The sequence below is a fragment of the Trachypithecus francoisi genome, unplaced genomic scaffold (assembly GCF_009764315.1).
Source record: "Trachypithecus francoisi isolate TF-2019V2 unplaced genomic scaffold, Tfra_2.0 Lachesis_group8, whole genome shotgun sequence".
NCBI classification, from domain to species: Eukaryota; Metazoa; Chordata; class Mammalia; order Primates; family Cercopithecidae; genus Trachypithecus; species Trachypithecus francoisi.
The window spans coordinates 51,382,489-51,396,544 of NW_022681473.1; the positions used below are offsets into that span (position 1 = coordinate 51,382,489).

Consider the following 14,056-nt stretch of genomic DNA (forward strand, 5'->3'; position numbering starts at 1 on the left):
AATAGTCCAGAAACATCTGTATTCCTATGGTGAAAGGCAGTACAGTATAATGGACTGGACCGTGGGCTTTGGAACTAGTCTTGAGTTCAAGTCTCAGCTCTGCTACTAGTGGTGTAACCTGGGGTACTTTAACATCATATACCTTAGTTATCACACTTACAAACACAGAGGGTGTAAGTGGATTATTACATGTAAAATGCTTAAGAGTAGTGCTTGGCACATTGTAAGAACTTAACAAATGTCATTAGCATTGTTTTTATAACATACAACGTGCAATGCTGGTTTCGCTCTCAAGAAACCAACAACCAACTTGGGAGAAAGTTAGGGGAAATGACAAGAACCTGTTAAAGATGTGACATAAAGCAGAAAGTTAGGTAATAAATGTCAAACAACTAAATACTGTTAAACAATCTGGATGACTAATAAAACTACACCCATCTGTTTAGGCTCAGGTGTTTGTTAGAAAACAAAAGAACAAAAGGCAGCTATAACACTAGACTGAGCCATATGAAATTTCTTATAGGTCAAAGACATATCAGCATTTTTATATGGCTCAATCTAACACTTTCCAGTTACACATTGCTCAAGACAAGTGAAGGTAACTTACGCTCTCTAGATTTACATGAGAGAGAAAGAATTAGGTTTACTGTAGAACAGCAGAAAATAAAGGAATTCTGCCTCCAAAGCATCTTTGGAAGACACCTAATTCAACTTCATGGAACTTTAAAAATGAAAATTAAATGTCTAGAAGAGAAAAGTATTTTGAAGACAATAACTAGGAATGTTAACTTTGTTTTCAATAAATGAATTCAGAAAAATTTTGATTGTCTCTCTTGCCCCTTGTATAAAATTATAGGTATTATAGCTATCATCTGTGATCCCTGGCCAAAAAACAATTATATTCTTATTTCTCTGAGTTCAGGCCCACGGTAAAGACATTAAACTTACACTTACCATTTCATGTTTTTCTAAATAAATGAACTTTAGAGACATCAACTTGCAAAGGAGCACATCAAACTTACTGTTACTCAAATTTTTCTTTAATAAAGACAAAGGAATTATTTAACAATTTTTGCACAACTATACTTAACTGACAAAGATGATTTGTTTAGGATCTTAAGGATAGCAAAGATATAAGCTAAGAGGGTACCACCAGGAAAAAAGACAAATACATTCTATCACTAGAAAACGCCTCAAGACAAAAATATTAATTCAATAAGAAAATATTTCTTTTTTTTTTTAATCACAGAGACTATTAAATTAACTCATTTCTGTAATCCAGTTACGTGGCATACATTCCTTTTTCTAGTTTCTCATGCAAAAGGTTGGAAAATTTTTCTCAAAACAGAGCAAGTCACCACTAATGGTTTCAAGTCAGGGCTGGGAGTCAGCCTAGAAGAGCATGCTCAGAAGGCCATTTACACTTACCTGACCCCAGCCTGATGCTCTCCCCGATCCAAAAGGGTTCAATTAATTTCTATTACTAATGAATTATCTCTTATACTTAATAGACATATACATTACTACAAAGGTACCTATAAATTAACAGGATATCATTCAGCATGGAGGAGAGCAGCTGGAACCTAAGGACACCCTGGAGGTCTCTTGGTTACTCTTTTTAGAAAATCGAAAAAAATCTGCCTCATTCCAGGTAATACATAAAAGTAACACTTTAACACAAAGTGTTCATCCTGCCTGTACGCTTCCCCTAAAATGCCGTGTGAGCAACTCAGAATTAAATAAAATTAGGACATAAGAATTAACAAGTACACCTAAAACAGACAAGAAGTGTAAGTAAGGACTGCTTCCTGTAATCTTAACCATATTGTTTCATGGATAATTTTCAGAACATAAAAATACAATAAATACTATAATGGAAATATAGGGATTCATTTATTACTTTTTGGTTTACAAACAAAGGCACACAATAATGCTTCTATTTCCTTCTTACAAAAGATTATCAATTTACATTAAAAAAAAAACCCACAAAACAAAAAATCCCAAGTTAATTCCTACAGACAACATAAAAAAGGGGGAAAAGGAAATTCTTTTCCCTGCTTTCAAGCTTTATTACACAGGTTCAAAATGATTATTTTATGCCATCCTTAAGTCAAAGAATGTAGTGCCCATGCTTCTCTGCACTGAATCTTAGGATATGTTAATGTTGCCAAGTCAAATTTAAATACAGTCTCAATGACATCACAATTTACAAATGCATATTCCAGGATTAAAACTGAATAGGGGGAAAAACCCCAAATGTTTTAGAATACAGTTTAATCAAATGAGTTAAATGAAATAAGAAACATTTAATTTAGTAGGCTATCCTATTAAATAACAAGTTTGTGTAGGAAACATAATCAAACAGAACTAAAAATCACATCTAGTAAATGACACAAATGACTTCTCAAATCTTTAAGTCTGACTTAAGTTCAAAGTCTAGTTGGTGGGGATTAACAATCTATATACTCTTTATACTAATCTTAGAACTTTAAATTCTAGAATGACAAACCAATTTATTCATTAGTTTTCTTTTGACAACAGAATTCTAAACACATAAAATCAATGCAGTGGCCTCAGCACCCTCCCAGTTAACATTTCTTTAAGCTAGATTACAAGAACAATAAAACAGTTCAGAAGACATACACTCCCTATGCACTTCACAGGCCTGCCCAAGTTGTCCCCAACTCTTTTGCAAGACACAAAGACAATTCATCTGACTCTAAGTCTATTTGGCAAAAGTATAAAAATCATACAAACGTCAGCATGTTTTCAACACATTATGGAAATACATTTGGAGAGATGGAGTACTCAATGTATATTATGTGGACCACTTTAAATAAAAGGCATCATTATTTATTCCATTTTCAGACATTGTCATGGTCTCTTATACCTTTATATAAGGTATGGTCCTAGACCAGAGACTTTAGTATCATTCCAAAGAATATAGAGATATTTATATACATATTTCTTTTAAAATAATATTTAAAAGTTTTACTACACAAAATCTGGCTTCAACATGGAAGCATTTTTCCTTTTCAATATTATACACCTGCATGAAAGTAGGTGATTTCCTTTACATTTAGTTTTTCATAATAGCAAAATAAACTTCTTATACATTGCATTTAAATTGACAAAGTTAAGATGTAAAGCTCCACGTAACTTTTTGTATTGTGAACTGTTGTCTTTAAACATACTCCAGATACACTGCTGATTATTTAATATAGTACAACTTGATCAACTTAATTAGAAGTGTTATGCTGAACAATTTGTTAAATCAAATGTATGTTAAAACAGTAAGTAGAGTTAACTATTATGATTAAAAGGGAATTTTAATGTATCATTAAAATATACATCAATTTTCTTGCTATTACTTGTTTCTATAATGCATTTCTTTCTAAAGCTAAAACCACATGCATAAAAAATAAATGATACCTTCAAACTCATTCAACAGTTTGCTGCCTTATGTGGTATGTAAATAAAGTCCTTTATTTAATTTCATACACATTATCTGAAGCATTATTTTATTTTTCGTGAAGGAATTCAACTTTCAAGGTCAAAATTAGTATGTGTTTACACACGAGGACATTTTCTTAACATTATTACTACCTGCAAATACATTCTTCCATAATAATGCACTTTCAGTTTTCATTGGAAAGATAGCACAAGCCTTTTAAAAGTCCTACGAATAAAATTTATAAAGGGAGGAGAACACAAGTATGGTGAATCCCTCCCAACTCCCACTTCCAACAAAGTCTGAAGAAATCCTCCTGCTTCAAAACATAAACGCAATCTCACAGGATTTTTATTTGATCATAATGCAGACAAGAAAACTGTATTCCTATTCTTTTTGATACTAACAGTTTTACTGAATTTGTTTTCACTTTCTGTCAAAAAACACATAGCATATGTTGTTGATATGGATTCTCAAACCCATTTAGATGCAATAGGGTCATTAAATAATATAGCCTTCTGATTTTAAAAGCAACTGATTGCTAATTGAAAAACGATATGCATCAGACATTTAATCAGAAAAAGAAAAATGAAGACATGTCTTTCATGTTTGATATCATTTAACTTACAGAATGATGTGAAAATAGGTTGGTTATAATTTTAACAAAACTAAAACCCACTTCAACTAATGAAAAAAATCAAACAATGAAGAATCAAATATCTACCAACTTAGCTAGTATTACTGTCCAAATAAATGTCTTCCATTGCACTGAACATTAGAATTAGAAATTCACTATACGTTAAGGCATATTTTAATTAATATGTTCCAGAATTGCACAGTTATACTGGTCAGTGTTCCTATTTCCCCATTCTTGCCCTCAGCCCATCCCTTTCTTCTAGGGCTCAAAATATTAAGTCATGGTTTTGGTGGCTATTGTAGATTTGAGCTGGCATAACACAGTGTGTTCACTAAGTTTTATGAGTATAAACATTAAAATGTTACATAAAATGTACCATAATTTACTTCACACTCTGATCTAAGATGGTTTAATGTCTTGACAAAAGATGAGATGACTTAAGTACATTTTACATTTTGTGCATTTAGATCACCACATGTATAGATGTTCTAATGCTGAATTCTTGGTCTTCAATATCTCATAGTGCTGGATGCTCGGAAGTATGACAGAAACTTGTAACACAGACTAACCACAAAGTACCAGATGTTTCTTGCCATTTGTGATCTTGCAATAAAAATGCGCCAGATGAGGATCACAAGGATAGTATTAAAACCGTAACGTATATTCCGCAACCTGGAAAGCAAATCAAGAGGTATGTTAGACAGTATTTTCTAGAATAAAGTATTGTTAGACGGCAGCTAATTAATACTGAATTTTTAAATCAAAGCTCAAATCCATATTAATTTGAAACTTATGCTAGACATTAAGTATACTGTAAATAAAACAGATATGTTCCTTGAATTTCTAGAGCTTCCCATCTAATCTAAAAAGGTTCATTCATTACATACATCACAGTACAGAGCAAAGTTTTTTTTTTGACATCTTTAGTTGCTTACAAGTTGTCAGACAAGTAACTTACTCCTTCAGTTACAGCTGACAGTCATAAGATCACAGGCCAACCAGACAAGCCCTCATCCAAGTATAAAACATGGCATTAACTCGATAAAGAAGGATCTTCCCTTTTCTCGAAGAGTAACAACGTATTACTCAGCTCATGTTTCAACAAATTTTGATGTTTCTGATGGTGTTTCAAAGAAATACAAACCTTTAGATATGTAATAATGCTACATAAATTATACTCACTTCAGCAGGCAGTGCAAGATAGGACTGCAATGTCAGAAAAACGATGTAGAGAAAAGAGCTTCGAATAAGGAGTCAAAGATCAATATTCTAGTTTGCTTTGCCACTCAATACAATATGGCCTAGGCAAATACAACTTTCCTAAGCCTCAATTTCTCCATCTATTGAACTGGCTGCCCTGCAAAGTCTCACAGAGTTATGAGGCATGAGAGGGATAAAAATGTGAAAGTCTTAAAAAGTGTCATAAAAATCATATTAAAAAGCACTACAAGTATAAGAGATTACCATTAAAAATTATCTGCATCTTTGAATGATAGATTACCAGTGATTTTTCCTCTTCTATTTTCTGAGTATTAAAAAAAAAACAGTATGTGTTACTTGTATAAAGAGATAAAGATATAGCTCTATTTTATGTAAGAAAAAATATTCTATGTTGAATAATGTATTCTCTTCCTCCAAAGATTATTGATTAAAATAAAAAAACAAACCTTTAAAATAGATTATCTACATTATCTTTCTTCTAATATCTTTACTTTTTAAGTAGCAATATAAAGAAAGATAATAGTAATTTCTGAAACTCAATTCCACCTGAACTTCATACTAAGAAAGATATAAACTGAAGACAGTAAATTTCAACAATCTTAGGCTAAAGTAATACTACCATAATTCCAGTCCAAAGGTAAGTACTTTTCCTTAATATAACAGATTAGCAATATCTTTTATTCAATATACTTTACCAAAAAAATTGTGGAATATTTCATAAGGAAGACAAGAAGCAATCAAATCCATGCATCAAACTCACTTGTTCAGATGTTTTCTGGCTGCAGGGAGGCCAGACATTTCTTCATTCAATACGTACTTCTTAGTTCCCAAGCAGTAGTTCTCTATATATTCTGCCCAATGTAACTGCCGTACATCAATATTGAAGGTCTACGTTAACAAAAAAATTACTGATTATTTTGACTAATTTTTCTCACAACCAGTCAGAAATTCATACTTTTTCTGAAGGCCAGTTCCAAGTGACATAATTACAAAATTCTTAAATACAGAATTAACTTCTGAAATCTTACTGCTAGTCACAGAAAAGTTCTTATTCCTAGTTCATACCATTCATTAAACATGGAAACATTTGAGAAGATAATCTGGAAACTAATGTCAGCATTTAAAGAGAAGTAGGTTAAATGTAAGAAGAAAAAAGCCTGTACCATTTTGCTAAACAAAGAAAAAAAAGACAAAATTCTATTGTCCAAATAGACCTATGTATTCCTCACTACTTTATGCATGTACTGATACATTTCCAGTTCTTTTCTATCTGCAATCTCTTCTCTCTTCCTGTACATCATGCCTACTGAACAGACCAATTTTCCTGGAGAATATTTCTGACATCAACAGACGTTATGAAAACAACATCTGACATCAAGATATGTTATGAAAGCTGGCGAAGGAGTTTGGATAACAGTAATTCGACTATTTGTGAAAATGATAGGTAAATCCAGAAAAGAAAGCCTTCAGAAATGTTAGGGCAAAGTAAGAGGGCTATGCACTGCTCAGTGCTCCTTAGCATATAATCAGATAATTTTTTGGAGTTACAAAGATATTATTTAGTATATACCATCACTTATCTAAAAATAGCCAATTCTAGGAAGGGAAAAGCTACCATAAAAAATTAGTAAAATATAAAAATGCAATAACTCTGCATTAAAATGAAGACTTAACTTAGGAGACATTTTGAGAAGGTATACGTGTATGTTATTGGGAATCCCATAAGAACCGTTCTTTAAAAAAATGGAAGAGAAGTAGTATCTGAGAAGACAACGCCTGGAAATTTTCCAAAAATGCTAAGAAACCAAGTCACGAATTCAAAACACAAATACAACTCCCTACTCCCCCATCCCTGCCCCAACACACATCTAGGCATATGAGAATCAGAAAAAGGTCCTATAGATTACTTCCAAAAGAATAACTATTAGACTGTAAGTTGACTTCTCAATAGAAGCAATGAAAGCCAAAAGACTGAGAGATGTTTTCCAAGTACTCAATGAAAATAAGTGCTAAGGTAAAATTCTATGTCAGTGTAAATATCCTTGAAAAATAAAGGTGAAATAAAGATATTTCTAGAGAATAAAACCTGAGACAATCTGACATCAGCAGAAAACCCATGCTAGAGAAAGTAAACTTCTTTAGGCAGAAGGAGAATGATTCTTGATTTAAGTCTGGGGATGGAGGAAGAAATAAAGAGCAAAAAAAGGACAATTAACGCTGGTAAATCTGTATGAATATTTACTGCATAAACTGCAATATACCGGCTTGTGTGGCTTAATATATATATATATATATATATATAGAATTAAAACATGCATTATGGCCAAAACCGAAATTACTTTTGCACCAACCTAATAACAACAATAACAGATACATGCTGATCCTTCACTATCAGATAAGGGGTAAAAGTATCAATTTATATTAGACCTTGCTAAATTAAAGGATACTATAATCTCTAGAGTAACCTACTAAACCAAAAAGGAACATAATTCTATGCAACACACATAGACGGGAAAAAATAAAATTATTCAAAATATAATCTAAAGGGCAGCAAAAAAAAAAAAGAAAGAAAAGAAAAAAGAACTTAAAACCAGCGTGACAAATACAAAGCACAAGTCAGGCTAAATCTAAAATGATAGGAATTACATAGGAGTTAAGTTGTCCAATTAAAGGCCAAAAATTGTGAGACTGAAAACAAAAACTAAGAACTATATGCTGCTTACAACTAATTATATGCTGCTTACAAAAGACATATCCAAACGATAAGACACAAAATGACTGAAAATAAAAGAATGGAGAAACATACACCATATAGTTCTACCAGCAATGTATAAGGATGCTGATTTGTCCAGGGACTCACCAGAGTACATTGTCCAAGTTTTAATTTTTGCAAATTTGATAAATAGTAAATAATATTCCAGTCTAACTTTAGTCTGCATTTACACTGAGTAAAGCTGAGTATCTTTTCAAACTTGTGAATCATTTTCTGTAAACTATTCATCTCTCTAATCTATTTTCTGACAGGATTACTTTTTTTTTTTTTTTTTACAATTTTTATATAAGCATTGTATGTACTAGGGAATATATACTAAAATCATTTTGTTATACCACTACGTATCACCTAAGTGACTAAAATTAAAAATCAAAATTAAAAGGCCAAGTGTTATGGAGGATGTGGACTAACAGGAACTCTCATACACTGTCCTTTGGACTGTAAACTGATACAGCCACTTTGGAAAACTGCCATTACCTGCTAAACTGAACATATGAATGCCCTATGCTATCCTATTTCTAGGTATATACCCTACACAAACGTGTACATATAAACGTAAAGAATGCTCGTATGATAATTATTCCTAATAGCCAGAAACTGGAAATAACTCAAATGTCCATCAACAGATGAATGAAAAAATATTGTATAATATCATTTATGTAAAGTCAAAAATAGGTAAAACTAATATTTAGTGCTAGAATTCAAGAGCTGTTCCCTTTGGGAAGAAGACAAAGGAGGTAGTGATTAGGTGCATTAGTCCATTCTCACATCCCTACAAAGAACTACCTGAGAATGGGTAATCTGTAAAGATAAAAAGGTTTAACTGGCTCATGGTTCTGCAGGTTGTATAGACTTCTGTTTCTGTACCCACCTGTGCCTCTTGGGCACTTTTAATATGGCTAGTCCAAATTGAGACATGCTACGGAATATAAAATGCACTCTGGGTTTTGAAGGCTCAGTATGAAAAAATAGAAAGTAAAATATCCTTTAAATAACTTTTAGATTTTTGATATGTTCAAACAATATTTTTGATTATATATTGGGTTAAATAAAACATTATTAAAATTTAAAAAAAGTGGGAAGAGAAAGGAAGTTAGTACTGTATGAAAAAAGAAACTCTTGAGAAACTGTAATGAACCAAATCTACAGTCTTTTTTCTTTCTTGGAGACAGGGTCTCACTCTGTCACCCCGGCTGTAGTGCAGTGGCACAATCTCGGCTCACTGCAACCTCTGCCTCCTAGGCTCAAGTCATCCTCCCACCTCAGCCTCCCAAGTAGCTGGGACTACAGGCATGCGCCACCACGCCTGGCTAATTTTTGTATTTTTTGTAGAGAGGGTCTCACTTTGTTGCCCAGGCTGGTCTTGAACTCCTGAGCTCAAGTTATCCGCTGGCCTCCCAAAGTGCTGGGATTACAGGTGTGAGCCACCATGCCTGGCCCCTACTGTCTATATAAGACCTACATTAATCTGAGTTGTGCTAAAAACCTAATCAGATACTTTAAAGGGGCCCTGGCTTATAAATGCCAGCTAGCTAATTAACTAGGCTACTGGTAGAAGCAAAGGCAAATCCTTATCAGAAAACTGTAATTTCAATCCTGGCCTCAAAAAAATTCTCACAGAAATCCTCAAAGAATATAAATTTATAGTCAAACAAATTTTTTTTTAAAAAAAATTAGGTGCCATGGATGACCCCCAGCTCAATCAATAGATGGCAGAATCAGATGCTGCAAATCATCTGGAAGTTTAAATTATCAGAAGCAAAATGCAAAACAATTATATTTAATATGTTTCAAGAAAAAATTCTAGAGACTGTTTAAGAAACATTTATAAGATCTGAAAAATAAATTATACTTTCTAAAACTGCAAATAAGACAACTAAAACTCTACATTCAATTGGATAGTTTAGACACAGCTGGCAGACTGCCACAGAATCTTAAATTATCTAGAGTTTAGCCCAGAAACACAGAGATACAAAATAGGAAATTAAGGTTAAAAGATTTGGAGGATAGAATAATCTAACATACACTAGGAATTTTGGAAGAAGATATAAGAATAGTGAAGAGGCAATATTTGAAGAAACATTGGCTAAGTATTTCTCTGAATTGCTGAAAGACACCAAACCTCAGATTCAGAAAGCCCAATCCAATCAAGGTAAATTTTTCAAAATTACACCCACTTTCATAGTGATACTGCCAAGTGGCAAACATGAAGAGAAAACGGAAGAGGAGACAAGAATAAAAGATCACCTATAAAGGAAGAGTCAACTACTGACTTTTCAATAGCAACAACGTAAGACAGAATATAAATAAACAGGTTTTTTTTTTTTTTTTTTTTTTTTGAGAGACTCTCACTCTATTGTTCAAGCTAGAGTGCAATGACGTGATCACATCTCACTGCACCCTTGACCTACTAGGCTCAACTGATTCTCCCACCTCAGACTCCTGTGTAGGTGGGACTACAGGCACATGTCACCACGACTGTCTCATTTTTTTATTTTTGTGGAGATGGGTCTCGCTATGTTGCCCAGGCTGGTCTCGAACTCCTGGCCTCAAGCCATCCTTCCACCTCAGCCTCCAAAGTATTGAGATAACAGGCATGAGCTACTATGCCCAGTAAAAAAGTTCTTTAACGTGCTGAAATCATGTTCCAAAACCAAGGGTGAAAGAACACACATATCAGACAATCAAAAACTGATAATTCACTATAAAACAGACTCCCTACTAAAACATATTCTTGGTATGCGGAATATATTTCAGGCAGAAAAAAGATCATAAGGAGAAAATCTGAGAGCACAGACACTGGTATACATATATACGTATTACACACACACACACACACACACACACACACACACATATATATATATATATAGAGAGAGAAATCTAAATAAAAACTAAATGAACAAAATAGTATCTCATCATGGGGTTTAAACAGAGAACTGGGCTGGGTGTGGTAGCTCACGCCTATAATCCCAGCACTTGGGGAGGCTGAGGAGGGCAGATCACCCGAGGTCAGGAGTTCAAGACCAGCCTGGCTAACATGGTGAAACCCCATCTCTACTAAAAATACAAAAATTAGCTGGGTGTGGTGGCGTGTGCCTGTAATCCCAGCTACTAGGGAGGCTGAGGCAGGAGAATCACTTGAACCCGGGAGAGAGAGGTTGCAGTGAGCCGAGATTGTGCCATTGCACTCCAGCCTAAGCACAGAGTGAAACTCCATCTCAAAAAGAAAAAAAAAATTTAGAGAACTGAAGTAATGTATTAATACAACCATTTTAAGTGAGTGGGAGTGGTAATCACAACTAAAACATTTTAAGGTTCTAAATAATATTAAGAAGGAAGCTATAAATATTGCTTAATTTAGTCTGTATTAGATATACATGTTAAAACATCTAGAGTAAGCTCAAAAAGAACATACACAAAGAATTTAAGTTCCAAACTAACAAAGGGCAAAATATGGAATAACAAAAAGTACAAGAGTTTATAAAAAACAATTTCTTCGAGAAGCAAAACGCTTCAAATCTCAAAGAAAACGAAGTGTTTGAAAGAAAAACACATAAAGATAAAATTCTCTCTGAAAGCAACATTAAGGGAAAAAAAGAATCAACATTCCAATCATGCTTTGAAAATATCTTTGTCACTCTAAAATATTTACATTAGAAATGTTAAGATACAGCAATTTTATTTCACCACTAACAATTATGACTAAAGCTTTATGAGAGACTATAAATAATGGCTTTCTTGTTGTATAGTAGCTGTGGAAAATATTTCTCAGGTTGCTAATGGTTCTGTAATTAGTATGCTACTTATTTTCTAATATAAAACAGAAAATACTTGCTTGCCTTTTTATCTTCAGGGTTTAGTTGATTCATTAACATATTGACATTGTCAGTATTCCAAACCCAAGAATTACTTGTGAAATATTCAAGAAACATCATAGCTTTGTGAAGACGAGTTATTGTTTTCATCATCCTGTATTGTAAGAAAAATTGACAGATTTATATTTTGTATAGATTAGGAAAAATCCTATCACCACCCAGGGTGCAAGTTTCCCCCAATATAGACATTAATATTAAAATTATAACATTTAATCATTAAGTGTACCAACTCAGCAGCGAATAAGAATATTTCTGCATCTTGAACGAACAACTTATAAATCCAAAAGGAAACTAAATGCTTTTTGAAAGCAGCAGCAAATACATTTAATACTACCTAAACAGAGTTCTGCTGATACATAAAATTAATTCTCAAAGGATATACAATACTCTTAAATTTTCTACACAAAATACTAAGCAAATGAATGAATTCAATTAATATTTCGTTGCTTTCTATTCCTTAAACTACATTTTAATTCACAGCTGCATTTCCTAAGATTTCCTGTGAATTCATAACATACTGTTATAATTCCAACTCTTCAGCACTGCTGAAGCAAAGAATACAGAAATGTTCGTTTGCCACATAGTCAACTCTATTCATTTAAAAAAACAAAACAACTTTTCTTTAACAATGATTGGCACCACTCTTGATCATCTGGATGTGCTGTGAAATCAATGACTCATGCTGAAAACTATCTGAAACAGATATCCACTCACCTCCGCATACCCCACCAATACTCATCCTTATAGAAATAAAGGAGTGTGACACCCTTTTAAAAGTGTGTCTTTAAAGAAAGAGTGTGATTGTTTTTGAAAGTACAAGGAGCTTTAATCTTCAAATCTGTCATTTCATATATCATGGCTCACTGTAAGTCACTGATATCATAACACTAACTTAAGCAGTAACAGCTATACAATAATATTTATGATAAGTAGGGAAAGGGAAGAAAGAACTTTTTGAAACAAAACAAACACCAAAAAAACTCCCAACTTCTGTGAATAGAAAAATAATTTGTGGAGAAGTACTTTTTAAAGATTTCATTTATATTATAATAACAATTAGCATTATATGTATCAAATAGCTTAGACAGTCTCAAAATAGGCTTTAGAAATAGGAGGGGCATGGAGGAAAATTACATTAGAAATGAGGAGAAAAAAACAAGAAAGTATCATTAGCTAAGCAATTCTGATAACACATTCAATACATTTAGAAATAAACTACGAATCCAGAATACTGGAAGAAAATGAAGCATTATAAACTAGGTAAAGAAAAACTATATTTCATTCAATAAAGTAATTTCAAAACAAAATCTCAAACACAAAATGAATTATCAAGCATCAAAGGCAGTTTTTGAACAGGGATAGTTCTGTAGATAAAAAGCATCTGAGGGGGAAAAACATATGTTGCTCTTAGAAAAGGTTAGGTGATTATTTTTTTCTAAAAAACAAAAAGATACAACAAATTTGTCACTAAATCAATACAATCAATACATACTCTCGTGCCAGTTTAGCATACTTAAATCTCTCTCTCACACACAGCTAACATGGTTTTCCTATATATATATCTTAATAAAAGTTTTTTCTTTTTAACTTTTTTTCACTGATAATTCTCTCACCTAATCTTATCTTCAGATTCATTCAAGTGACACAATCAACCCTAACATCAATCAGTAATTCAGCCATTCAAAAAATAATTGCAATAAAAATTAGGGAGGGGGAAGATATTTGGAAGGCCATATATTTGTGTGTGAAATTTATAGAATATTTATTATGCAACAAAAATACTGGATTGAAAACTATTGAGGAGTAAGAAGAAATGTAAAACTTTGCACCATCACTCCTTGGTTAAACATACCATAGAACAGATGTTTATGACTACATTGCCAGGTATGTTCTGAATATGTATTTATTCTTTATTATGGCAACTTAAAAATAATAATCACAATCCTTTAGACTAAGGCAAGATCTTAATGATTCTCTAGTCCAGGGTTTCTCAACCTTGGCACTATAAATATTGTGGGTCTGATCATTCTTTCTTGTGGAGGGCTATCTTGCATGCTCTAAGATGCTTGTCACCATCCCTGGCCTCTAGGTGCTGA

At 32.9% G+C, this 14,056-nt stretch overlaps 1 protein-coding gene across 2 annotated transcripts in view; it reads right to left on the bottom strand.

Annotated features, from left to right (window-relative positions):
- Nucleotides 1-1,022: 1,022 nt before the first annotated feature.
- Nucleotides 1,023-14,056, bottom strand: part of FAR1 (fatty acyl-CoA reductase 1) — a 65,328-nt gene continuing 52,294 nt past the window's right edge. For both annotated transcript variants that reach the window (XM_033207867.1, XM_033207869.1), the window contains exons 10-12: nt 11,925-12,054; nt 6,070-6,197; nt 1,023-4,760 (exon numbers count right to left, since the gene is read on the bottom strand). In XM_033207867.1, the coding sequence (XP_033063758.1) occupies nt 4,598-4,760; nt 6,070-6,197; nt 11,925-12,054 (421 nt within the window). In that variant the 3' untranslated portion in view covers nt 1,023-4,597. The remainder of the gene's footprint in view (nt 4,761-6,069; nt 6,198-11,924; nt 12,055-14,056) is intronic.